General features: G+C 51.0%; 1 protein-coding gene across 2 annotated transcripts in view; it reads left to right on the plus strand.

Moving 5' to 3' along the window:
• Positions 1-26,267, plus strand: part of TRAF3IP2 (TRAF3 interacting protein 2) — a 351,822-nt gene that overhangs the window by 298,213 nt on the left and 27,342 nt on the right. For both annotated transcript variants that reach the window (XM_078649137.1, XM_078649138.1), the window contains one exon: positions 22,173-22,247. In XM_078649137.1, the coding sequence (XP_078505263.1) occupies positions 22,173-22,247 (75 nt within the window). The remainder of the gene's footprint in view (positions 1-22,172; positions 22,248-26,267) is intronic.

Below are 26,267 nucleotides of genomic sequence, written 5' to 3' on the forward strand. Positions count from 1 at the left end.
GAAACAGCGCAAAACGCAGCATGGTCGCACCTCAATTTCCCAGTGAAATTTAGCACGTTTTGGACAAAAAGACTACCTTTTCTTTTTGCACCGTAGCTATGCCAGCACCTAGGGAAACCTAGCAAACCTATACATTTTTGGAAACTAGACACCCAGGGAAATTCAGGATGGGGTGACTCGTCTGCCTACCCCCAGGTTTTGTTACCCAGAATCCCTTGCAAACATAAACATTTGACAAAAAAAACACATTTTCCCCACATTTCTGTGGTGGAAAGTTCTGGAATCTGTGTGGATCAACAAATTTCCACCCACCCAGCGTGCCCCCAGGTCTCCCGAAAAAAATGGTACCTCACTTGCGTGGGTAGGCATAGTGGCTGCGACATGAAACAGCGCAAAACGCAGCATGGTCGCACCTCAATTTCCCAGTGAAATTTAGCACGTTTTGGACAAAAAGACTACCTTTTCTTTTTGCGCCGTAGCTCTGCCAGCACCTAGGGAAACCTAGAAAACCTATACATTTTTGAAAACTAGACACCCAGAGAAATTCAGGATGGGGTGACTCGTCTGCCTACCCCCAGGTTTTGTTACCCAGAATCCCTTGCAAACATACAAATTTCACAAAAAAAACACATTTTCCTCACATTTCTGTGGTGGGAAGTTCTGGAATCTGCGTGGATCCACAAAATTCCACCAACCCAGCGTGCCCCCAGGTCTCCTGAAAAAAATGGTACCTCACTTGCGTGGATAGACATAGTGGCTGCAACAGGAAACGGTTCAAATCGTACGGTGGTGAATTTACATTACCTTATTGCAAAACTACCTTGATTTTGGGGGGGGGGCATCTGAGTTTGTGGCCCGGGGCTCGGTGGTATTCTTTGCAAAGTAGCAAACCCAAACAGTTCTGAAAACTAGACACCGGGGGAGTCCAGGGAGGTATGGCATGCGTGGGTCCCCCAATGTTTTCTTACCCAGAACTCCTTGCAAACCTTAAAATTAGGTAAAAATAGCACTTTTCCAAACTTTTTGGCATGGGATCGCCGTGCCGGCAAAAAAGTCCTACCACCCTGCGTTCCCCTTGTTCTCCCGAGTAAAAGGATACCTCACTTGTGTGGGTGCCCAAAGCAGAACACGCCAAAAATGATTTTTTTTTTTTTTGATCAAATATATTTTTATTGAGTTCCACAAAGCAATGTTATACATACAGTATATGAAGAAACAAAAAGCTATGTCTAGGCGCCCGTCCCCGACCCAGCAGCGCACCCCTCTGAGTGTCCATAAAGTGAGGCAAGTCCGGGCGCCCTAGTATGCTTGCTTGGCGGAGGGACATGCCCCCCTGCGACCATCCGAACTCTTTTCCACCAACTCCCCAACAGGCCCCCCTCCCGCCCAACCCCAACGGTATCCCACCCCCTCACCAACCCCCCCAACCTCCCTCCTCCCGCCCGGTGTGTTCCCTGTAGCGCCTAAGGTCGGTTGTACTGTGTAGAGGCTAGACTTTATGTTCCGCTCTGGTCTTTTCATCTCTAAACCCCTCCGCCAATTTCAGGACCCGGAGATACCTCGGGCAGGTGAGCTCCGTGAATTCTTGGGAGAGTAGAGAGATAAGTGGTTGCCATGTTGCCCTGAAGGTGTCGGAGGACTGAGTAAGCGAGGCCTGTATCCTCTCCATCCCCATGATGTACCATAACCGATGTAACCACCCCGTGTGTGTGGGCTGCCTGGTGGACCCCCAGAGTGATAAGATGTGCTGCGTCGCTGCCCCAATTGCCAGTCCCATCTGTTTTCCCCTCATGGACTTGAGGGGGAACGTCAGGTCGTTCGGCAGTCCGAGAACAGCATAAGCTGGGAATCGTGGAATGTCGGTGTCAAAGTGAGTGTCTATGTCCTTAAGTACCGCTGTCCAATATTCCTGTACCTCGGTACAGTCCCACAAGATGTGTAGCATGGTCCCCGTGTGCCCGCACCCTCTCCAACATTTAGGGTCTTTGCTCGGATTCCCCTGATGCAGACGCTCAGGGGTCAAGTGCCAGTAGTAGGCGATCTTGACCGCCGCCTCCCTGCTAGCGGTATTCCTGGACGTGTGATGAGCACGGTGGTATACGGCTCGCCATTCTTTAGCTGACAGAGCGCGTCCCAGTTCCCTCTCCCAGCGCCTCTGCCCAGCAGATTTCTCCGAAGGGGGGGGCGGGGACAGCATCTGATACAGCTCTGGGATAGACCTTGTGTCCGATGTCTTGGTCACAATCCAACGCTCATAGGGGGTGAGGGGGCGTCCAACCAAAGGCGCCACGTCAGCGTGCGTTAGCCAGTGCCTAAGCTGGAAGTACTGGTAGCGGAGTGGCTTATCCAATGAGTAGTGTGCTGTCACGGCGTCCCATGTCATGAAGCCCTCCGTGTCGAAGAGGTGGCCCGCGGAGCGACATTCGGATTGTCGCCATTGTGGGAATGAGCTCGGGGAGCTGCCAGGGGGGAACGCCGGATTGTCCAGCAGAGGCGTCATGGGGGAGGGAAAGGTCGTCAGGCCCCTAGGGACCGCGGTAGCATCCCACACTTGCAAAAGGGTCCTGGTGCTAGGGGATCTTTTGAGGTACTGTGGTCTGTCTGGGTGCGCCAAATAGGGAACCTTCCAGAGGGGCAGGCCTGCCATGGCTCTGTCCTGGAACAACCAGTGTTTCTCCGAAGTCGGTCGGGACCACTCCAGTAGGAATCTAAGCTGAGCCGCGTGGAAGTAGCGCTTGAGGTCCGGAACCCCCAGACCCCCCTCCGCTGTCGTCCTCGTGGCCAGGTCGCGCCGCAGTCTGGACCTTTTATTCGCCCATATATAGTGATGCAGGGCATCCTGTAGTTTCTTCAGCATCCCCAGTGGGGGAGTGACCGGGATGGTCTGGAATACATAAAGGATCTTAGGCAACAGGGACATTTTTATGGCCGCCACCCGGCCCAGCCACGAAAGCGGCTGTTGCTTCCACCTCGCAATGTCCCCCTGAACTCGCGACAGCAGCCTGGTGTAGTTAAGGTCGACCGTTTGAACGGTTGACGGCGTCAGGTCTATCCCCAGGTACTGCACGGTGGTGCTGACCTCCAGCCCTCCTATGTGCAACGAAGCCCTGTTAGCCGGTCGGGTGTTGCTACCGAGCGGCAGGACGACGGACTTCTGGATATTCATTTTGAAGCCCGACACTGCCCCGAACGCGGTCATTTCCGAGAGGAAGGCCGGCAGAGAGACCCGAGGGTTATCCACCGCCACCAGAATGTCGTCCGCGTAGAGGCTGATGGTTTGCTCCACTCCTCCAAACCTGATCCCGGTTATGGCACGGTTGTCCCGAACCCGCTGGGCAAATGGCTCGATATAAAGGGCGAACAGGAGCGGCGAGAGTGGGCAGCCCTGCCGCGTGCCTCTCTGGATGTCGAATGGCTTAGAGCTGACCCCGTTGACTTTGATGGTCGCCTTCGGGGACGTGTAGCATCCCGCCACCCAGGAGCGGAATCGCGGACCCACTCCGAATTTGGCCAGCGTCTGTTCCAGGAACCCCCAATCCACCCTGTCGAACGCCTTCTCGGCGTCCACCGAGAGCAGTGCTGCGTCCGAGGCGTTGGCGTACGCTTTGTCTATGACATGCATGATGCGCTTTGTGTTATCCGCGCATTGCCTGGAGGGGACGAAGCCCGCTTGGTCAGGGTCGATAACGCCTGGCAGGCACGGGCCCAGCCGGGAGGCCAGGATGCCCGTGAAGAGCTTAAGGTCCACGTTGAGGAGCGAAATCGGCCTATACGCAGCACAGCGTGAGGGGTCTTTGCCCGGTTTCGGAAGGACCACGACCTCAGCCTCCAACATCCCCCTCGGGATTGAGCCCTGGCCCTCGAATGAGTTGAATAGCTTTGTAAGGACTGGCGCCAGGAGGGGGCAGAAGGTTTTATAAAAGCCCGAGGAGAAGCCGTCCGGGCCCGGAGCCTTCAGGGGTTTAAGACGGGCAATGGCCGCTATGACCTCTTCCAGGCGGAAGGGAGCATCCAGCGCGGCGGAGTTCACGTCATTAAGGGCGGTGACCTCCATGGACTCCAGGTAGGTCTTCCCCGCCTCCTCCCCCACGGTCCGATCGGCGGCATATAGCTGCTCATAGAAAGTCCGGAATGCCTCCGCTATGCCGTCATCCTCTCGGACCTCGCCGCCACCGTCTCCGCGTATCACAGGGATCTGGGAGCGGACGGTTTTGGCCTTGAGTTTGCTAGCCAGCAGGCGGCCCGTCTTGTCTCCCCCCACGTAGTACGTGTGGCGGAGGCGGAGCGCCGCGTATTCCGCCCTATCTAGGTCTAGACTCGCCAGTTGCGCCCTGACCGCTTTCAGCTTGCGCCAAATCCGGGGGGCTCCCGTCCGGCTGTGAACCCGCTCCAGTTCTAACACCTGCGTCTCCAGGTCCCGTCTCCGATCTTTTCGCTCCTTATTTTCTGCCGCGGCGATCGCTATGATTTCGCCCCTAATGACCGCCTTGAGTGCCCCCCATAGTGTCGCCTGGGTTACCTCTCCCGTGTCGTTCTGGTCCAAATAAGTGGTGATGCTTTGGGACAGTTGCTGCACAACTCCCTTGCGGGCCAGTAAACTTTCCCTGAGTCGCCACTTGCCCCTACGTGGAGGAGTGCGCGGGACGGTTAGTTGAAGGGTCACCGCGTCGTGGTCTGAAAGTGCCGCCGGTGTAATGTCAATGTCCCGAACCATGGGTATTATGTCAGTCGAACCCAGGAAGTGGTCTATTCTAGCATATGTGTGGTGCACATGAGAGTAAAAGGTGTATCCCGGGGCAGTGTGATGTTTGTCCCGCCAGATGTCAGTCAGCCCCCTGTCCCCTAACCACTGCTTCCCTGTCGCCGACAGCGCTCCGGAGTCCCCAAACCTCTTCCCGGACCTATCCTTCTCATTATCCATGACCAGGTTCAAGTCCCCTCCCACCAGTACCAGCCTCATATCGCCCGAAAGCGCTTCAGACAGCGCACCTTTCAGGAAAACCTCCTGTTTGGTGTTGGGTGCATAAATGGAGCCTAGCGTGAAGGAAGAGGTACCTACGTGTATCGTGTGTGCCAGGAGCCTGCCCTTGATTTCAGCCACCTTACTCCCAACCCGCCCTTTGAAGTGTCTGGCCACTAGTATAGCTACACCCGCTTTCTTTTCGCTGGTCGCGGAGTAGAATTGGTGGGGGAAGGCCCTAGCTTTCATACGGTGCCAATCTTTCGCCAACAGATGCGTTTCCTGTAACAGACATAATTCAGCCCCAGAACGCTCAAGGAAAGAGATGACTGCCCTCCTTTTGATGGGGTTATTGAGTCCCTTGACATTGAGTGAGAGGATACTTATGCTGTCAGCAGCCATAAGTATGCGTGCGTCCCTCCCGCCGTGACCCAATCCTCCAGCCAGCCCAACCTCTGGTACCAGATGCCAATCGATAGTGAACACACCGAGCTCCCCCCCTCCCATCCTCCCAAGCCCCAACTCCCCCCCCAACATTCCCCCTCCTCCCTCCCCCCCCAACTGGTGAACGTAGTCCCAGGCCAATCATGAGACAGTCTAGGCCTGTGGTAGATGAGTCAATGAGTGGGTGTGTGGCAGTGGCGGCTCGTGGCCCCCCGACCCCCCCCAACCAGGAGCCAAAACTTAGCTGATGTCGACCTTCACCAGGATCCACTTAGGAGGCTGTGCCTGTGTCTTTGGATACTTCATGGATTGCTGCAGCCTGTTCCAGGGCCACCGTGTCTGGATCGGGCTTGAGAGGCTTCTTCCGCTGTCTGTCCCGCCGCACTGTCCGCCATCCGTCCCTCGACGTCCCGGGGGGGCCTGTCCCGGCCCCGGAGGACTGCCGGTCCGCCATGTCGTCCTGGAGCGGGTCCTCGTGGGGGATGCCTAGCACCGTGCATGTGTCTCGTAGGGAACGCAGCTGGTGGAGGGCGCCATTCCACCTAAAGACCAGGCGAAACGGGTGTCCCCAGGAATACGGGACCCCCTCTTTACGCAGGAAAGTTGTGGCAACCCTAAACTCCCTCCGCTTTTGTAGGGTGGACGCAGCCAGGTCCTGAAAAAGTTCCACATTGTGGTCCTGGAAGCGGAGGGGTTGCTTGTGACGAGCCTCCCTCAAGATGCGCTCCTTTAAAGGGTAGTCCGGCAGAAAGGCCAGAATGTCCGGCGGGGGGCCCTGGGTCCGGCGGGCCGGGCCCACTCGGTGGGCTCTGTCAATACGGACCGCGAAGTCCTCTCCTTCCCCCAGCACCATTCGGAAGAGCGATTGCAGGTATCCCGCCATGTCGTCCCCCTCCGCCTTAAGCGGCACATTCCGGACTCGGATGTTATTGCGCCTGGAGCGGTTCTCCAGGTCCTCCGCATGGGTCTGGAGATCTATTTGCTGGTCATGAAGGCGGACGATCTCCTGCCGAAGGAGTTCTATTTCCTCGCTACGTGCCTGGCCCGAGAGCTCGTTGGCCGCTACTCTCTCCCCCAGTTCGTCGACGTCCCGTCGGAGTTCCTTGTGCTCCCCGGTCATTTCCTGCCGGAAGGTTTGGATATCTTCTTTCAGGGAGGCGAAGAGGGTTTCCATAAACTCCTTGGTGGCTGGTGTCTCGCCAACTGGGATGTCTTTCCCCTTAGGGGGGGGCGTTGGCGCTGGCTTGTCCGGGCTTTTGTCAGGCTTTGGGGGTCCCTTGCCCAGCATCTCCGAGATGTTGCGGTTCCCCTTGCGGTTCGCCATGGTGAACCCAACCGCAGGCCTCAGCCCGGCCGATGCTCCAGGTACGTCCGCAGGGGGTCCCTGTGTGCTCCGGCCGTAAACCAGAGGGGCCGATAGCTTGTCCCTGGGGCCGATCCCCAAGTCCTCTATACTGCTGCTTCTCCCAGCTCGCGATGAAGGGCCTGATGCCCGCTTGGTAACTCTGGGCCACAGTCCGCCTGCTCGGATCACCACCTCCTAGGGCCTGCCGCCCCCACGGGCCGTCCCCAAGGCGCAGTTGTGCCGCCGCCTCGTGTGTGTCTCTGTGAGTCGCTGGCCTCCCCCTGAGCACCTCTCACCTCTCCCCTGTGGGCGCCGACCGGCTTCACCGGCCCGTGGCGCAGCAGGGCCGCGCACCCTCCACCGGACCCACGCCGGGGCCTCCCTCAGCACCGAGGGCTGGCTGGCCCGGTACCTCACTGTCCGTAGGGCCGCAGTTGGATGCTGCTGGATTGCGTTCCCCGGCTCCCACAGACACCGCCTGGTCCCCCACCGGCTCCCGCCTCGTGCTGCGCTACTCGGGGTCCACCGCCCTCACTAGCAGTTCCAGGGGCCTAGTCTCGCCGTAGTTTCTGGGCCTCCTGTGTCTCTGAGTCACGGCCCCCTCTTCATATGGGTCCGATGGATGTCTGTGCCTCTATGTGTGCGCCGCGGCGCTGCTCTCGCCGGGAGGGGGGGAGGGGGAGGTCCGCAGCCGCTCCCCCGCTTCCCCCGGTCTGCGCACTGTTCTCTCTTCGCCCCTGCCCCCGGGCCCCGTGGATTCTCGCTGCCTCGCAGGGGGGGGGGGTCCGCACTCCCTACCTCCGGTGCTGGGGTCGCTCGTGCTCTCGGTCGCCTCCTGGGCCTCGCTCCTTGTTGCCGCCGGCCGTTAACTTGCTCCGGCCGTGCCTTCCACCACCAGGCCCACGCCGGGGCCTTGCGTAGATCTGGGGGCCGGGAGCCTGGCACCGCCCTCCTCTCCGCCAGACCCTGGGACGCCTCGCTCGGAGCTTCGCTGTCCGGACCCCGCGAATGTCACCGGGGGTCCTGATTTCGCCTTCCCCGTTCCCGCGATGCTGTGGAGCGGCCCCGCTGGGCCTCCAGGTGCCGGGGTGCGGGACGGGGCCGTTCGCGCCTTTCGGCGGCGGCCAGGTTTCACTGCCTCACGGCGCCGCACTCGGGATCGAGGTCCAGTCTGCGGCTCCCCGGCTGCAGAGGACTGCCGGGTGTCTGTCTGCTCGCTGTGGCCGGCTCAGTCAAGGCTGTGGTCCGCTACTGTCCCTGGTGGGGGATCGGGCCTGGGGAGCCTCCGCGGGACACGTCCTACCAAGCCGCCATCTTGGCCACGCCCCCCAAAAATGAATTTTGAAAAAAGTAGTTTTTAGTCATATTTAAGTTTTACAAATTAAGCCCCCCAGCCTGAGTCACATGCCTTTGGCCTACCCACACAAGGGAGGTATCACTTTACTCGGGAGAACAAGGGAAACGCTGGGTGGTAGGACATTTGTGCCGGCAGCGAGATCCCACCCAAAAAAGTACGGAAAAGTGGGTTTTTTGACCAAAATTTAAGGTTTGCAGGGGTTTCTGGGTAGGAAAACATTGGGGGACCCACGCATGCCATACCTCCCTGGACTCCCCCGGGTGTCTAGTTCTCAGAACTGTTTGGGTTTGGTAGTTTCCAACGATGCCCGCCAAGCCCCGGGCCAAAAGCTCAGGTGACCCCCTCAAAAAATAAGATTATTTGGCTAAAGGTAATTTTTTGGTCTCCAAAGTATGAATTGGGCCTTTTCCTAAAGCAGCCACTATGCCTACCCACGCAAGTGAGGTACCATTTTTATCGGGAGACCTTGGGGAACGCTGGGTGGGAGGTAATTTGTGTGAGCCCAGTGATGCCACGCTTTCCCACACTAAAACGTGTGAAAAAACTGTTTTTTTCCAAGCAAAAAATGAGGTTTGCAAGGGATTCTGGGTAAAGGAACGTTGGAGGATCCACGCAAGCCATACCTCCTTGGAAGCCCCCGGGTGTCTACTTTTCAGAAATGTGTGGGTTTGGTAGGTTTCCCTAGATGGCTGTCTCGCACGGGGCCAAAAACCCAGGTAACCCCTCTTGCAAAAGCTGGTGGACTTGACATTTTCACCATTGTTAAATTCACCAGCTTTTGCAAGAGGGGTTACCTGGGTTTCTGGCCCCGTGCGAGACAGCCATCTATGGAAACCTACCAAACCCACACATTTCTGAAAATAGACACCCGGGGGCTTCCAAGGAGGTATGGCTTGCGTGGATCCTCCAACGTTCCATTACCCAGAATCCCTTGCAAACCTCAATTTTAGCAGAAAAAAATAAATTTTTTCGCACGTTGTAGTCTGGGAAAGCGTGGCATCACTGGGCTCACACAAATTACCTCCCACCCAGCGTTCCCCCAGGTCTCCCGATAAAAACGGTACCTCACTTGCGTGGGTAGCCATAGTGGCTGCAACAGGAAAAGGTCCAAATCGTACGGTGGTGAATTTAAAATACCCTGAAGCAATATAACTTTGATTTTGGGGGGGGGCACCTGAGTTTTTGGCCCGGGGCTGGGTGGTATTCTTTGGAAAGTAGCAAACCCAAACAGTTCTGAAAACTAGACACCCGGGAGAGTCCAGGGAGGTATGGCATGCGTGGGTCCCCCAATGTTTTCCTACCCAGAAGTCCTTGCAAACCTTAAAATTAGGTAAAAATAGCACTTTTCCAAACTTTTTGGCGTGGGATCGCCGTGCCGGCAAAAATGTCCTACCACCCTGCGTTCCCCTTGTTCTCCCGAGTAAAAGGATACCACACCTTAACAGAGTTACTCAAAAGTCAAACATTCAAGCACGGCTATCTATTCCTCAAAGACACACACATACAGGTTGGATTTGGCACGAGGGCGAGTGATGGTTCAGTACATAAAATTTTATTAACAAGATATTTCAAAAAAATGAAATGCTCTGTCAATAAATAAATGCATAAAAACCGAACCAGTGACTCGCAACTCGTGAGCTGTAAAGCCACGACAAGGCACCAACCGTTTTACAGGCCATTCACGCACCTTTCATACCTGATACAAACCAGACCATTGACACCATCCGAATGGAAAAGCAACACATAACAACAATCACAATAAGGGACAAGGTACACCCTACTGCAGAAAGAGAAAAAAAACAATTATTACTGCACACCCATCTAATCTGCAAGCACACACACATACAGGTTGGATTTGGCACGAGGGTGAGTGATGATTCAGTATATACAATTGGATACGCAAGTAATTTCATCAAAAATGAAATACACTGCGTATAATTGAAAGTATGATAAACTGAACCACTGACTCACAGCTCGTGAGCTGTAAAGCCACGTCAAGGCACCAACCTCTTTACAGGCCATTCATACACCTTTCGTACGCGTGACACATACAAAACATTCACACCGCCAGCCGCGGACCCATCACATTTCAACACTCACTCCAGCAAACAGCGCCATTCAAGGGCCCATCACTTTCACACGCCCACATTTCTGACACTGCAACTACACAAAATGATGGACTGTGTGGAGTGTCACTCAACTAGCAGTGTGTGTAGTGACCAACAGAAAGTAAGTACTCACACACCGCCTGCCGAGCGCCAGTCCACCCACACCACCATCCAAGCACCAGACCATGCACACCGCCAGCCAAACACCACTCAGCGCACACCGACAGCCAAGTACCACTCCACACACACCACCAGCCAAGCATCACTCCACGCACACCACCAGCCAAGCGCCACTCCACAAACACAACACCAGCCAAGCACCACTCCACACACACCGCCAGCCAAGCACCACTCCACACACACCGCCAGCCAAGCACCACTCCACACACACCGCCAGCCAAGCACCACTTCGTGCACAGACAGCCAAGTACCACTCCATGCACACCACCAGCCAAGCGCCCCTCCACACACACCACCAGCCAAGCGCCACTCCACAAACACAACACCAGCAAAGCAACACTCCGTGCACAGACAGCCAAGTACCACTCCACGCACACCACCAGCCAAGCCCCACTCCACACACACGACCAGCCAAGCGCCACTCAACACACATCACCAGCCAAGCACAACTCCACACACACCGCCAGCCAAGCACCACTCCACGAACACCACCAGCCAAAGACAAATCCAAACACAACACCAGGCAAGCGCAAGAGCACGCACACCGCCAACCAAACACCAGACCACGCACACCGCCAGTCAAGCACCAGTCCGCAGACACCGCCAGACAAGCACCAGTCCACAGACACCGGCAGCCAAGCGCCAAACCATGCACACAGTCAGACAATGGACACTACACGCAAACCAACATCATACTTTAGTTTTTTTTTTAAATAAAAGAGAAACAAAAACAAATTGCAAATTCATACAAATCTACTTACTCGACAACTAAATCTAAAAAGACTACACAAATACAAACTTTGAAACTGACCAATAAGTTTTACAGAATAAAGACCAACCAGTTCACTTTACGACTCATTGATACTCCCAAAAATTCTTTTGCGTGTGGTACAATCTAAAACAAGCAGGTACACACAGCCCGGGGTTTGAAGGGCAGTCGGGGCAGTACATGCGAACCTCCTTCCGCAAACCTCTTCGCCAACAGACTCTACATCTCCGACTGGGAAAGTCTTTTGAGGTTGTAGGAGGAATTGTATCAGGAAAGTGGCGATCTTTCAATCTGGCAACATCCTCCACCACTCCAACTCTAGGAACACCTGCCTGTTCCACTAAAACAAGGCTGCCTATTACAGACTCCTGAAACTTTACAAAAGTCATCTTTGACAGGGGACAAGATTTCTGGAACACAATAAAAGCATTAAAGATTGCCAAGTGGAAAAGATGAATAGCCAACTTCTTGTACCAAATGTAAGCCTTACGAAGAGCAGCATACGGTTCCAACCTCTGATCAACTCTGTCAACACCACCCATGTACTTATTGTAGTCCAGTATGCACACAGGTTTGCGCACTTCTGCAACCTGACCCCAAACAGTCCGCAGTTCAGTGCTTTCATCATGTATTGTAGTCAACATGTAGACATTTCTCCTGTCTGTAAACTTCACAGCTAGAAGCTCCTCACAACGCAATGCACTGCACTGTCCCCGAGCAAGCTTTCGACAAACAAGTTCTTTTGGGAAACCTTTACGGTTTGAGCGGATTGTGCCACAAGCAACAGTGTCCACTTTGGCCAATTCCCTGAACAACCGCACACCAGTGTAGAAGTTATCGACATACAAATGATGGCCTTTGTTAAAAAATCCACGACCAAGTTCCCACACAATTTTCTCAGTCACTCCAAAAGTCGACGGACAACCAGGGGGGTTAATCCTGGATTCCTTACCAGTGTACACCCTGAAATTAGAGACATATCCAGTCTCACTGTCACACAGCATATACAGTTTGATTCCATAGCGTGCCCTCTTACTAGGAATGTATTGCCGAAATACCAAGCGGCCCTTGAACAACAGCAAAGACTCATCCACTGCAATTTCTTTCCCAGGATAAAAGATCTCAGAAAATCGATCAACCAAATGATCAATGACAGGCCGAATCTTGAAAAGACGGTCACAATCAGGGTGATCTCGTGGCAAAGCAAGACTATTGTCAACAAAATGCATCATCCGCAGCAGAGCAAATACCTATCACGACTCATGACTGCCGGAAATATAGCTGTTGCCATCAAGGGACTAGTAGACCAATATGAAGCCATTGATGGTTTCCTAAGCAAGCCCATCAAAAAAGTTAAACCCAAAAACTTTTTCATCTCCTCCAAATTTGTGGGAGTCCACCGGGTAGCTCTAGCGTGGGGCTTAAGGCTGGCACTGTTCACCCTCAAAAAATTTTCAGCATACAAATTAGTCTGCTCTACAATCTCTGCCAAAACACATCATCCATAAACAACTTGAAAAAATCAATAGGCAAAAAGTTTTCAGTGTTCACCCTACACCCTGGAACACCAGTAAATTCAGGCAATGCCGGCTGCACCATGCCTGGTGCAACCCAGAGGTCAGAACTTTCATCGTCAAGTCTTGCAGGCCGCCGCCCAGCTGCCTCTTGTCTCACTACACCAACTGGAAGTCTAGCAGCCCCAGGCTGCAGCCCAGATGTCTCTTGCCGCACTATTGGCACATCAATGTCCTCCGCAACCACAGGCACAACAATGTCCTCCCAAACCGTAACCACAGCAATGTCCTCCCCAACCACAGGCACATCATCCACACCAAAAGTAGCTTCATCAGCACTCAAAGTGTCTTCATCATCAGATGAAGCCATGTGTAGAGAAAACTCACTACCTGAATCTTCACCTCCCACCTCTGGCTCAGAATCAGAGTCAGACTCTGGACCATGGTCAGAGGAAGACTCAAAAAGCATTCCAACAACTTGCTGAGCAGTAATCCGGCGGCTAGCCATTATCCTTACAAATAAAGGAGTCTGCACAAACAACTCAACAACCCCAACACTGCGCAAAGTAAGATAAAAAAATGTAAGACTTTTTCACAAAAAACTGTATTTAGACAAAATATACAATTCACTTACAAGACACAACTACACTCACCAGCACCTACTCTGCAAAGACACAGCAAATAGGCAACGATATCCCACTAGAAAGAAGAAAAAAAAACTTACATCTACAGAAGGACACATCAAAAACAAATGCAAAACATGTTTTACAATCACAACAAACAGAAACAAAACATACTCGTATTACTACACACTTTGCAAAATAAACAATTACATTACAATTGAACAAAAAAAAGGTCTCTTACCAAACACATGCAACTACAGAAACAGCAGAACAACAGAACCACCAGTAACAGAACCGCACACTGCAACAATCTAAAGAGAAAAAAAACAATACACATTAGAAGAAACAAAAACACACATTACAACAGGCTATGTCACAGGGTATGTCACAAATGGGGTGTCTGTCCCCAAGGGGGTAAGATTATAAATCATTATAAACGTGGGCCCCCTGGAAGCAACCCTACGGAGGGCAGAGAGGCCAAATAAAGACACGGCAGAACATACTGAAAACAAATGGGCCCAAGGAAGCAACCCTTGGCCAAGGGGTCGCTCCCTATAAAAAAAAATAACCCTGGAGTCTAGTGGGCTTTTCTATTCCCCCCCCCCCTGGGTCCAGAAACGGTAAAAAAAAAACAGCCAATCTGCCCCCAGAAAAGTCTATAAAAAAATTAGGGCCACTAGGAAGCGACCCTTCCCCAAGGGGTCGCTTACTTTCCAAATCCAAACAAATCCCTGGTGACTAGTGGGCTTTTCTGCCCCCCCCCTGGGTGCAGATCAGCCAAAAAAAATGCCGATATGCCCCAGTGGGGGCAGAAAAGTCTGAAAAATATTACATCCCCCTAAGGAAGCGACCCTTGCCCAAGGGGTCACTTCCTTTATAAATATAAATCAATCCCTGGTGTCCAGTGGGCTTTTCTGCCCCCCCGGGTCCAGATGCGGCCCAAAAAAATGGCCGATCTGCCCCCAGGGGGGGCAGAAAAGTCTAAAAAAATATTAGGGCCACTAGGAAGCGACCCTTCCCCAAGGGGTCGCTTCCTTTTCAAATAAAAAACAAATCCCTGGTGACTAGTGGGCTTTTCTGCTCCCCCTGGGTGCAGATCGGCCGAAAAAACGGCCGATCTGCCCCAGGGGGGGCAGAAAAGTCTGAAAAATATTATATCCCCCTAAGGAAGCGACCCTTGCCCAAGGGGTCGCTTCCTTTATAAATAAAAAACACTCCCTGGTGTCTAGTGGGCTTTTCTGCCCCCCCCTGGGTGCAGATCGGCCAAACAAAACGGCCGATCTGCCCCAGGGGGGGCAGAAAAGTCTGAAACATTATTTGGCCCCAAAAGGAAGCGACCCTTGCCCAAGGGGTCGCTTCCTCGACAAATAAATATGCCAAAAAACAATCCCTGGTGTCTAGTGGGGCATTCCTGGTGCACGATCGCGACGCTGTGTGCGATCGTGCACCAGGAATGCCGTGCATTGGGACATCAGGGGAGAGGAAACACAGTTTCCTCCCCCCCGATGCCTCAAGGCACCGAAAACCGGCCCCACCGAAGCACCAAACACGAACCTCTTTGCTGGACGCGCTGGAAAGAAATGGCTTCCAGCGCGTCCAGCGCTTCCTGATGACGTCACCAGGATGCGTGGGGGGGCCAGGGGGTGACAGCGGAAAGTCTTCCGCTGCCACCCCTGCAAAAAAAAAAAAAAGATCGCTGCACAGGGGGGGGGGGGGGGGGGAGCGCCAGCGCTCCCCCCCCAGGGCTGTACTGATGACGGAGCGGTTCCGTCATCAGCACAGCCCAACCGATGCTGATGACGGAACCGCTCCGTCATCAGCATTGAAGGGGTTAAAAGAAAATAAAGAACAGCAAGGTCTTCTGACCAAGAAATAGAAGCATTACGACTGCCTTGTCTTTTTGGGCTATTGAATGGCAGTTTAAAAGGTGAATGGTCTGTGGTGAGGTGGTTGTACTGGTAGTAAATCCCTTTACAGTGGTAGCTACATATGTATCACTTCTTATCTGTGTCAACCCCCCCCATTTCAAGCATTGGTGCCACAGGAATGGTAAAGTTAATCTAAAACCCTCTATTTGAAAGCTTACTTTTTAGGTTTTGCCTACGCATCGCGCATGCGCTGCTTAGGAGAAAGACCTTTAGCCATCGATGTGCCTTTTCAGCCAAAAACGTGCACGCATTGCATTGCTTTTAATGGCAACGCATGCACGTCTGGCAATTCCCTTGCGGGAGCGAGCTTTGACACCAAATGTTTGTAATTAACTTGCAAACATATGGTGTCCCTGCTCGTTCCCGGAAGCGAAACAGGCGCATGCCCCCTCCTGTCTTCCCTCCCCCTGCTGCCTCCTTCTTTAGCGCGAGTCGGCACGCGTGTTTGTTTTCTTTAATACCATGGGTGCCGATCCTGCTTTGTTGGTCCTTGATTATAATCCTTGTATTAACTTTGGCTGCACCTTTATATAAACCGTCATTTCAATTTGTAAAGTTCGATTGAATATAATTAAACCATTGAGCTTTGTTGACATGATCGTGCCACGCACATGAGATAAAAGGGTGGAAACTGCAATTATATTCGACTATCAATTGAGTGTTCAGAACAAGGTTTTGTTGTGGTAGTTGTGTTCTGGTCTCTACATCACCATGTGTCGGCGTCTGGACGTGTTAGAGGGCAGTTTTGGCAGAGAGAGTTGAGCATCGGTGTTACAGACACTGATTTGTGCTGGTTTGTAAGCAGCACACATGGCAGTGAAAGATGTGCAGACCGCAGCAAGAGGGAAGCTGAGGTGAAAGTGAGATCTTGAGGCGGAGAGCGGTGAGCCACTGAGCGTGTATGGGACATACACGTGCTCTGTCAGTGCCCCGCAGCCAAAGCCCGCAACATCCCCTCTCAGAGGTACCCAGTCCGCCCCCGGGACAGGCAGGCGCAGCACACCCGCAGCCCCGGTACTGGGAGGCGCGCCGGACCCGCAGCCCTGGGACCAGCAGGCGCGCTTCACCCGCAGCCCCGGGACAGGCAGGCGCAGTCAACTCGCAGCCCCTTGGACAGGCAGGCGCGCCTGACCCACAGCCCCCAGGACAGGCAGTCGCGCTTGACCCGCAGTCATGGCCATCGCGCACATCGCCGCCCAGTATGTCTTCTCGGACTTTCTGCTGAAGGTCTCGACCGAGAACAAGTACAAGGGGCTGCGGCAGGAGCTGGCCGCGGACAAGATCATCAGCTGCATGGCTGTCGGGCTACCGATCCTGCTCATCTCGCTGGCCTTCGCGCAGGAAATCAGCCCGGGTAAGAGGAGTCAACGAGCCAGGTGCACTCGGCTGGTGGCGGCTAACACCCCGCTCACTCTGCAGCAACAGGCACACTCAGGACGAGCGCCAAAGAGGGGCGCTGTCCGCACCACGTCCCTGGCCCAGCACCCATCCGAGGCTCTTATCAGTTATTAACACATGCCCAACACACGTCACCATTAAGGATCGTCTAAGAGGAGTGTTCAGGTCTTTAAGTGGGATGCAAAAAACTGGGGGTGGGGAGGTCAGGCCTCTCAAAGGGTGTGTCTGTAGTAATGAAGGGCGTGGCTTAAAAACAGGTATGCAAAAAAATGTGCTTAGCATAATGTGCAGTTTGACTGCTATTTTGCTGCTTCTGTCAATGCATCCAGATATTTAATACAAGTAGCATTACACCTACAACTAGTCAGGACTGTTGGCTTTGTCAATGGTTGTTACTTACATAGGATAAATAAGCAACAACTACAGTGTTGTTGTATATAATATTGAAAATACTCCAGTTCTTGTGTCCAGACACGATTTTACATCTTCTCTCAATCCTTACAAACCACCCTGCGTCCTCCCACGACAAGTACCACCTGCAGAGACAATGCCACCTTAGTACAAAGAGTAAGTCCCCCCGACTCAAGTGCAGATTGAGCCCCCTGAAACACACATAAGTAACTGCACAGCCCATCCTCTCACCGGTCACTCGAAGAGCCCCCTTCCCTGCTGGGCCAGCCCCAAGAAGCAGGCTGCACTGCGCCATCTGCAGGTACCGCCCCAGACGTTACCTCATCTCCATGGGACACCCCCTCGACAGGATGCTCCTATGGTAATCTTAACTGGACATTTCAGATGCAGTGATTTATTTCTACAGAGGGTTGGATTAATATCCGTTTTCTTAATTTTAGTTACATTCTTTGAAGCATAAAATGTACGCTACGTACGCCTCGTATTTTCACGTGTTTCCAGAGCGTGCAGTTTAAGTTGTATTTTTTAGTAGCAGGGTTTATACTTGCGCAGGACCAGCGATGACGTCTCGCCTGTTGGAGTTGCACTAAACCACTTCGAGCAGTGGTCGCAGGGTTTTCCATAAGGGACTTTTTCTTAGAGACAAGACTTGTAGGGCGATTCCCAAGTCGACAAGCACTGGCAAACGCAATAGGTTTTGCATTGGAAACTATTGTCTCTGCCAGGCCCTTTTCTTCTTCCTTGACAGCATCTGTAAAAAACGCCGATGCTGTACAGTATTATCAAAAGGGAAAAGAGCGCAATGACGCTGCAACTTCATTTTAGAGGTACGCGCATGCATCATTTGTTACAAGTCCTTTAGAAAAGCAGGTCTCGCCTTTGGGACCTTATAAGTGTTTAGCCATGCAACGGTTGGTGTTGTTGCACCAAGGATATTGTGCTGCATACTTATAAGGTCCAAAAGCGAGGCCTATTGGCTATGCCAGTGCTTGTTTGTATATGACAGAGGAAGGAACTGGTTCTGCCATCACTTTGACGTTATAGCATACAGCGCCTTCAGCTATACTGGTATGCTGCTGGAAGCCACAGAAAGCAGAATAGGGGACAGTGCTAAGAGAGTATGAGCTGATGGTGCAGGCTGTGAGGATGCCTTATGTCCAGCCTTGACCCAGCCAGATTGCAGAGCCACAAAAAAAAAAATTGTGTTTTTTGCGTGGCCTAGCAGCAGAATTAGTAGTTTTGCCTTACTTGTGCAATCAAAAAAGTCGTAAATAAAAAATACGTGCATTTTGAGTGAGCCCTCTTCATCCATTGGTCTGTTCAAGAGGCATTCACATGTTCCTTCCGTCCACAACAGCTTACAGTTTAGGCCAGGCACTCAAGACACTTCAGGGATTGGCTGCATTGCATTTTGAGTTGCGTCATTTAACGTGATCACATGTGCACATCCACCTAAAAATAGCGTGCTTCAGTGCCAGAGCTGGCAGCCAAGCTCTGTAGTGGTTCTTTTAGTAGGTTTTTTCCCTTCGAAAGTATATGCCCCTTTTGGCGAAATCATTTTACGTTCAATCTGCATTGTATAGGGTTGCAAAGAAAACAATCCTTGCATGCCCGCCAAGGCCAGACTTCTTGGCTTTGCCGAGCCTGTTTATACTATGCTTTGTCCACTGAGTTTTGTTACTTGTCCATCCCTGAATATGTTAACGTCCTGCACGGAAAGAAAGAGCATAAGGAAGCAAAGGAGTAAGGCTTGTAGACGCTGTGGACACATGTTGAACCCAAAGACGCAGTAGTGACTTCTTCACCATTGAGACCACATGGGCCCAGTACTAACAGCAATCCAGCCCTCCACACCTCTCCACTTGCAAAACAGTCCTTGATTTAATTCAAGCGGTTGACGCAGTGCAGCTTGAAACCTAGTACAGTGGAGCAAATGCTCGGATGCTCAAATGCCATATGCTTTATTTATTTTTTTAAATAATCTTTACTTAATGGATCATTTTATAAAAAAAGGGAAGATCTCATTAAACAGAGGTCAGTAAATCTTTCTATTTTTAATGCTCCCTTCTAAGATTATTTCACTTTAGCTATCTCACTACACTTCCTCTTTCAGGCCATTAAGCCAAATTAGCCAAGTGTTTGGTGGTCACAGCATTTAGAGTATTTAACGATTTGCCTATTTGCCCTCCTTTAGTCATGACAGGAGTATAAGACTGCAAGCGTTTCAATCTCCAGAACAAGTATCATATAATATGTTTCAGTGTAGAAAGCCAGTCCTAGTGGTTCGACAATGACGTGCATCATTACACATGTAGTAAATGTATTTTTTTACCTTTCAAGATGCCTTTTGCACTTCACAGTGATGGAAGAGGCGAGAGTGTAGGAGGCAAATGTGAAGCAGAAGTGGGAGTGTAAGAATCCATTGTAAAACAGCACAGGACAAGTAGAGTCTAGTTCGGGGTTTTGATTTCTGCTAGGTACCTCATTGCTTAGAATGCTTGTGGTGTGGAAGACATCGTGGGAAACATCTTTCCGAGGAGAAGGTGGCAAGGATGGGGCTGGGGAGGGCTTCATGTGGTGCTTCGGAGGGAATGATAATAAGAATAATCCCCCGTAAAGTGTCTGGTAAGTTTTAGTTGGCTATGATGCAGCCAGACAAAATCTCCCTTGCCTTTGGTGTGATAAATGCGTGTGTGTGTGTGTGTGTGTGTGTGTTTCTCGATGCTGCTGTCTGCACCGACCCTTTGTTGGTTTCTTCTAATTTAGGCCTACTACAACCCTGGCCTGTGTTGTACCTATTGAGCATGGTGTTGAAGTTTGCTCTGCCACTCTTAGTAGTGTTCTTCTGTGTGTGAAGAAAGCTTGCGCTACTGTTGTTGGTAGTAGTGTAGGTGTTCTTTATGCCAGAGAAGCGTGTCCTGCTGCTGCCTGCACTGTATGGGTTTTTCTGCAAATGAACCTTGCCTGGGTGGTGTTTAAACGGCTGCAGTTGGTATTGTCCTGTTCTCTGTTGGAGGGAAGCTTGAACTGCTCTGACAATTATGTGCCTTTCCTCTGTATATGAGGGAAGCTTACAGTACGGATGCCCATACTTTACCTCCACTGTGTGTGTGTGGATGTGTGTGTGGGCACGCACACACATGTTTGTGGAAGAAATGTGGCACAGCGGCCAGGTGCCTGTCTCTGGACTACGGGGTTCACGGTTCGATCCTCGGTGCCGGCGGCAGGTTAGCCCAGCACCATGTGACTCTGGGCAATAGCTTGCTTAATCTTCCCGAGGGCCCCCAGGGCCGGGACACCACTTCGGAGGTAGCTGTGCACTTTACAAATACTGGTATTTCATATTTTGTGTGCCAATGATCTCAAACAAGCCACCCAAGCATTGGTGCTGTCAAGACTTGACTATGGTAATGCAATCCTCTCTGGAATACCCAAAATCCATCTTGCTCCTCTGAAAACAACCCTCAATGCGGCTGCCAGAATGGTCACTGGAATAAAGAAATTTGACCACAACTCTCCGGCACTAAAGGAACTCAAATGGTTACCAATAGAATTGCGGGCGAACTTTCGAACAGCCTGCCTCACCCACAAAGACCTTCACACTGGCAAACCTGAATATCTGGCGTCCAAACTTAAAAAAGCAGGTCAGAACAGGTACCTCCGAAGCTCTAACACCTTACTTCTGATCCCACTAAAAACTCGAAAACAAAAAACCAAGGACCGGTCCTTTGCTGGTAATGCGCCCAAAATTTGGAACTCTATCCCACCCCCCCACCCCCCCCACATCAGAACTATTCCTTCCTTCCCGAAATTCAAAAGTCAGCTTAAAATCCTGTTCCTTGATCGCTCCTTAACTATCAGATAGAACCAGCCTGGAATGTCTTAAGAGATTCTGCTCCCCGCCCAGATGGGGATTGCCAAAACCCTGTAATGGATCTCTCCCTCTTCCTCCTACTGCGACTCGTACCCTGAATGTCTCGTTGTACTGTACTGCATTGTGCTTTGCTTTGTTTGCTCTCTTTTGCACCGCTTTGTAATTATGTGAAGCGCTCCGATACCTTACGGTCTGGCTAGCGCTATATAAAACTTCCTAAATAAAATAAAATATGTGCATGCATGTGTGATCGCTACGCAAAAGCAATATATTGGATTCATAAAGGCTTGCTTTTGTAAATCATTTGGGGGACACACAGACCTTCATTACCAGTTTGATGTAGTTTCGTACCAGTATATCCAGGTAGGACATTTTTGATTATTGCTGGTATCGCAACACCAAATTCTGGATATTCCAAGTTTTGTTCCCCGATTTTGGGGTACACACACTGGCCCAGCAATACCAAGTAATTTTCGGATTGTTTTTCTCTGTTTACAGGTAAAGATCCTCTGACATTTTCCATTGACTCAGTGCAGGTGTGCAGATGTTAGCGGAAGGGCAGCTGGTGGTTCAGGGGTGGGAGTTAGGTGGTTGGCGGGTTAGAGCATGCTGGGGCAAGGCCGTAGGAGCATTGTTGCTTCCCAGTGTTGTACATTAGGAGGGGGTTCACACATCCCTTGACCCTAGTACTGGTCTTCTACTATTCCTCCTTGGGGTAGAGGAGTCTGGTAAAGTGCGGTGGGGGCTATGTCTCTCCCAAGCTAAAGTCACTGGCATAGGGCTCTGTATATATTGGTTGGTGCATCCTTGCTGCTTGGTGAGGAGAGGGAGAAGGGAAGTACCTGGGGCTGACCGGGAAGCCCATTGTTTTCCTCACTCCCAAACTCCTCGTTGAACTCCCCTCTCTCTTGTGCTTCAGGGGTAAGGCAAGGGCTGGGCTGTGCTCCTCTCCTCAGTCCCTGCATTGGTTTCACTGGATGAACATCATCACCTAGTCAATCGGGGTCCGATATCTCCACTCAGGTGAGGAATCTTCATAGCCTGTGATCCCAGCACGCTTAGAATGGCTGATTCACCCATAGTTACCACTCCGGGTGGAATAGAGCCACCTGTTTTCAGTTTTGAGGGCCTTGCTTGTATACACATGGTGGCAGTACACCTATGAGTGCAGGTTGTTATTTCAAAAAGTAGCTTTAATACTCCATGTTGCATTGAACAGTGATAACTGTAGGGTCTAACCCGGTTTCTTTGCTGGTTTTAGATGCAGATTGAATTCATAAATCAAGGAAGCATGAACTTTAGATTTATTCCTGTGCTGTTGCCAAATGCCACCAAGGTGAGTTGTTCATGTGCTCTATTTGTATGTAAGCATTTGTACCTGATATCCTTTCAGACTGAAGGTGGGGTTTGCAAATTAGTTATCCTGTTCGGGCCAGTGCATAAAATGCCTCAATGCAGCAGGAACATGGTGGTTGAATCGCACTTCCCACAAAATTGTATCTCCAAAATATAGCTTCAAAGTATGTAGAAAAATAATTGTGTTCATATAAAAAAAAAACATTTGGCTTGGTGTCAAGTGCCTTAATGTCCCTTAACTTTGTCATGTTAAGGTAGGTGTCACAGGGATAATGATTTCTGAAATCACCTTTTTCCCCTGACAACTCTGGCAAGCAGCCATATATCAGCAACAGTGATACAAGGGAACTGCAGGTGTGGTCTGAATCTTCTAGGAAAAATATCTGTCACTCTCTCTGATTCAGTACTGTAGTGAATGCAGTTTTCTTCAAGTTCTATCATTGTGAACATTGTGTGGTTGCAGATAAAGTTGAGGCAAAAACCGTGAAGACATTAGCAGCCAGTGTAAACTTTACTATGTCAACAATAGTAATAATTGCACTTGCACTACCACAATACACACCACAAACGGAGCCCATCATACCTTTGAAAATACAAGTACGTGAACCAGATTGTGCTGGGTGTCAACCTACAAATCTATAAACAAGCAGGACAAATCTTGTTAATAAGCATTCACAATGCCAATAAATGCAAGTGCCTCTTCAGGCATTAATTGATTTAAGCACTGTTATTGCGCTCTGTCACTTATGCTCACACTCATGCATTCATTCATCCACCCTCCAACTCATTCTTGCTTGCACTCACTTACACAACTACAATAACACACACACACAGCAACATTTGCAAGATCAATTAAAAGAATTATAGTATCATAAAGAAAATAAGCTGCTGCTTAAACATGGAAGGCATATGCTAGCTGTAAGAAATACAATTTAACACAGCAGCAGGTGGCCATCTTGCAGCGGTTTTGTAGATAGTGTATGATCGTTTTTAAGTTTAAACTTTAAAAATGGACATAAGTTTTACTTAAGCAGCGACAAATGTGGGAGGATGCTGGCTCATCGGTTGAGGACTCGGACACTAGCAGAGGCGATAACCATGATAAAGACGTCAGCGGGGGAAGATGTCTACGCAGATAGTCAGATAGCAGACACATTTAAACGGTTTTATCAATCCTTGTACACCGTAGAAAACACCGGGCAGCTGGCGGTGAGTGAATACCTCAAAACGTACAATATCACTCCTCTTCCCAAGGATCAGGCGAGTCAACTAGACGAGCCCATCCGCCCGGAAGATGTCATATTGGCCATTGCTTGGCTGAAGGGTACCAAGCCTTATTTCACAAGAACTTCTGTGTAGAACAGCCCCTCTCCTCACGAGGCTGTTTAACTCCTTTCTGGATAGTGGCACGATCTCTGACTCTATGGCGGAAGCAGTGACCTCCGTGATCCCCAAGCCTCAGCAGGACCCCAGTCTGTGCCGGTCGTACCGTCCAATCTCCCTACTTAACCTAGACGTGAAGCTATTTACGGGGGCGCTGGCTGCCCGTTTTGGTCCGATTATGGCAGTGCTGATAGACCCGGACCAGGCAGGGTTTATTCCCACTAGGCAAGGTGGAGACAATAGGAAGCATCTCCTCCATCTTATGGACAGCGTATGCTCTGGAAGGAGAGCCCTATTCCTGTCAATAGACGCGGGAAAGGCAATTGACAGGGTACAGTGGAGTTACCTGTTCGATTCTTCACGTCGTTTTGGTTTTGGAGAGAGATTCATGACGTGGATCCGATGTATATACTAGACACCTCGAGCTTTTGTTAGAGTTAATGGGACGTCTTCCTCATCCTTTTAAATAGCACGAGGCAGGGGTGTCCGCTTTCACCCCTCCTCTTTGTCCTATATATGGAGCCCTTGGCCTAGGAAATCAGGGATCATCCCCAAATAAACAGGCTGTGCTTTGGAGGAGACGTTCATAAAATAAGCCTTTACGCAGACAATGTGATTTTGTCATAGCGGACCCACTCACCTCCCTTCCTGCTCTCTTGGTAGAGCTGGAAAGTTTTGGGACCCTTTCAGGTTTTAAAGTTAACCTGGCAAATCTCATGTGCTCAACCTCACTACCCCGCCAGAGCAGGAGGAGTCGCTACGTGAGAGATTCCCCCTACAATGGGCTTCACAGCCGATAGCATATCTGGGTATTCTATTAGCCCGACGATCTCAAGGAAGCTGGAGCTAAACTATTCCGCACTTTTAGAGCAGACAACGAAGGTACTGCGCTCCCTCCAGTTGGCCATTAATACATTTGTTTGTGGAGGGAAAAAGTCGCGCCTGCCTTTTTCGGAAATGTCAAATCCCAAGCAGGAGGGAGGTGCAGCTTTCCCTATAATACAAAGATACCTACAGACCGCTTACCTTAGATATATTGTGGAGTGGAATCAACCACTGTCTGAAAAGCACTGGACCTTCATGGACCAGGTGGTTGCCGGGATTAACATCTGGAGAGAGGCCTGGCTGCCGCTCAAATTGAGGACTTGGGGTCTTTACTCGTCACCAGTCACTGCAGCCATGATGAAGGAAGGGACACAGTGGCGCTCAGAAGGGGGCTGAAGACTTTTCCATCCCCAATGTCCCCCATTATTGACAACCTGACTTCCCACCTGGCTGTACATCTGAGGTATTCCAGAGATGGAGAGAAGCAAGGTGTAAGCGGATTGGTTCGCTGTTTGATAGCCAGGGTAGCATTCTTACGAGCAGTTAAGACACGACTACGATTTGCCTAAAGCCGATGAATACCACTTTCTCCCACACTGGATTACCTCCTCATCATAAATAGAGCAAATTCAAGACCGCTTACTCCGTTCGAGAAATGGCTGGTTAGCAAAACGGACGATAAGCACCTTATCTCAGATCTGTACACCATGTTGGCCACAGGGCAGGGAGGGGGACGGACGAAAGGACAACTCCGGTGGGAGGAGGAATTAGGTTGAGCCTTGACGGACAAAGAGTGGGAGAATATCCATTATAGGGCTCACCACACAGCGCACAGTACTGCTGGTACCGAATTGGCTTTCAAAGTTGCATCATACTGGTATCTCACACCGGCACGTATTCATAGCTGGGACAAAAATCACACGGAGGAGTGTTGGCGGGGATGTGGTCTCACTGGCTCTCACACATCTGCTTCGGCATTACCCGCGTTTAGAACGCTTCTGGGAAGGAGTTTGAATGACATAGACAATGCCTTTGACATGGAGATCCCACGATTTCTGGCGTATACCTTACTGGGTCTCTCAAACGCACTGGCATTTCCCCTGAATTCACTATGGGGTAGGCAGATAGCGCTGGCGTGACTGGCAGCCCAACAGACACTTTTGGCACAGTGGGGCACCGTGAGTGTTCCTGACCATAGGGCATGGCTACCTCGGCTTTGGTTAACTCTGGCCATGGAACCCTTTCATTGATTCAGAAGCACAAAGGGGAGAAATATGCAGAGCTATGGGCCCCTTTCATATGCATATTGTCCACAGAATTCTGAGAGGTAACATGCCCTAAATATCTCCAAATACTACACTTGCTTCCCTCAGAGGAAGACGCAGTAACATCCCACAAGGAAAGGGCCGGGTCGTGAGATACGGTTTAACAGGGTAGAGAATTGCTTCCGCATTAAGTAGAATGCTCGCCGGTGCAGATACCCCTTTTTACGGGCTCGGCGACGTCACCACGAAGTGGGGAGGAGCTGCGAGCCGTATTGTTGCGAGTTTCTCCTTCGTGCTGGATAAATTCTTCTTTGCTCGTGCATTTTCAGTGCGCTATTTTATTATCTGAATAGTGATTGGTCGTCGCGGTGCTGTTTTTTTAGTAGTCTTGATGCGATAGGGCATATGTAATGTTAGTCGGCCATTTTTGGCATATTCTGTGCGGTTTCGCGCACGGCAGACCATTAATTTTAATTAGGAGCTGTCAGAGTGCCCGTGTAATGCAATCCAGATGGTCTGAGCGGTGA

Source organism: Lissotriton helveticus, chromosome 6, assembly GCF_964261635.1.
Source record: "Lissotriton helveticus chromosome 6, aLisHel1.1, whole genome shotgun sequence".
Taxonomy (NCBI): Eukaryota; Metazoa; Chordata; class Amphibia; order Caudata; family Salamandridae; genus Lissotriton; species Lissotriton helveticus.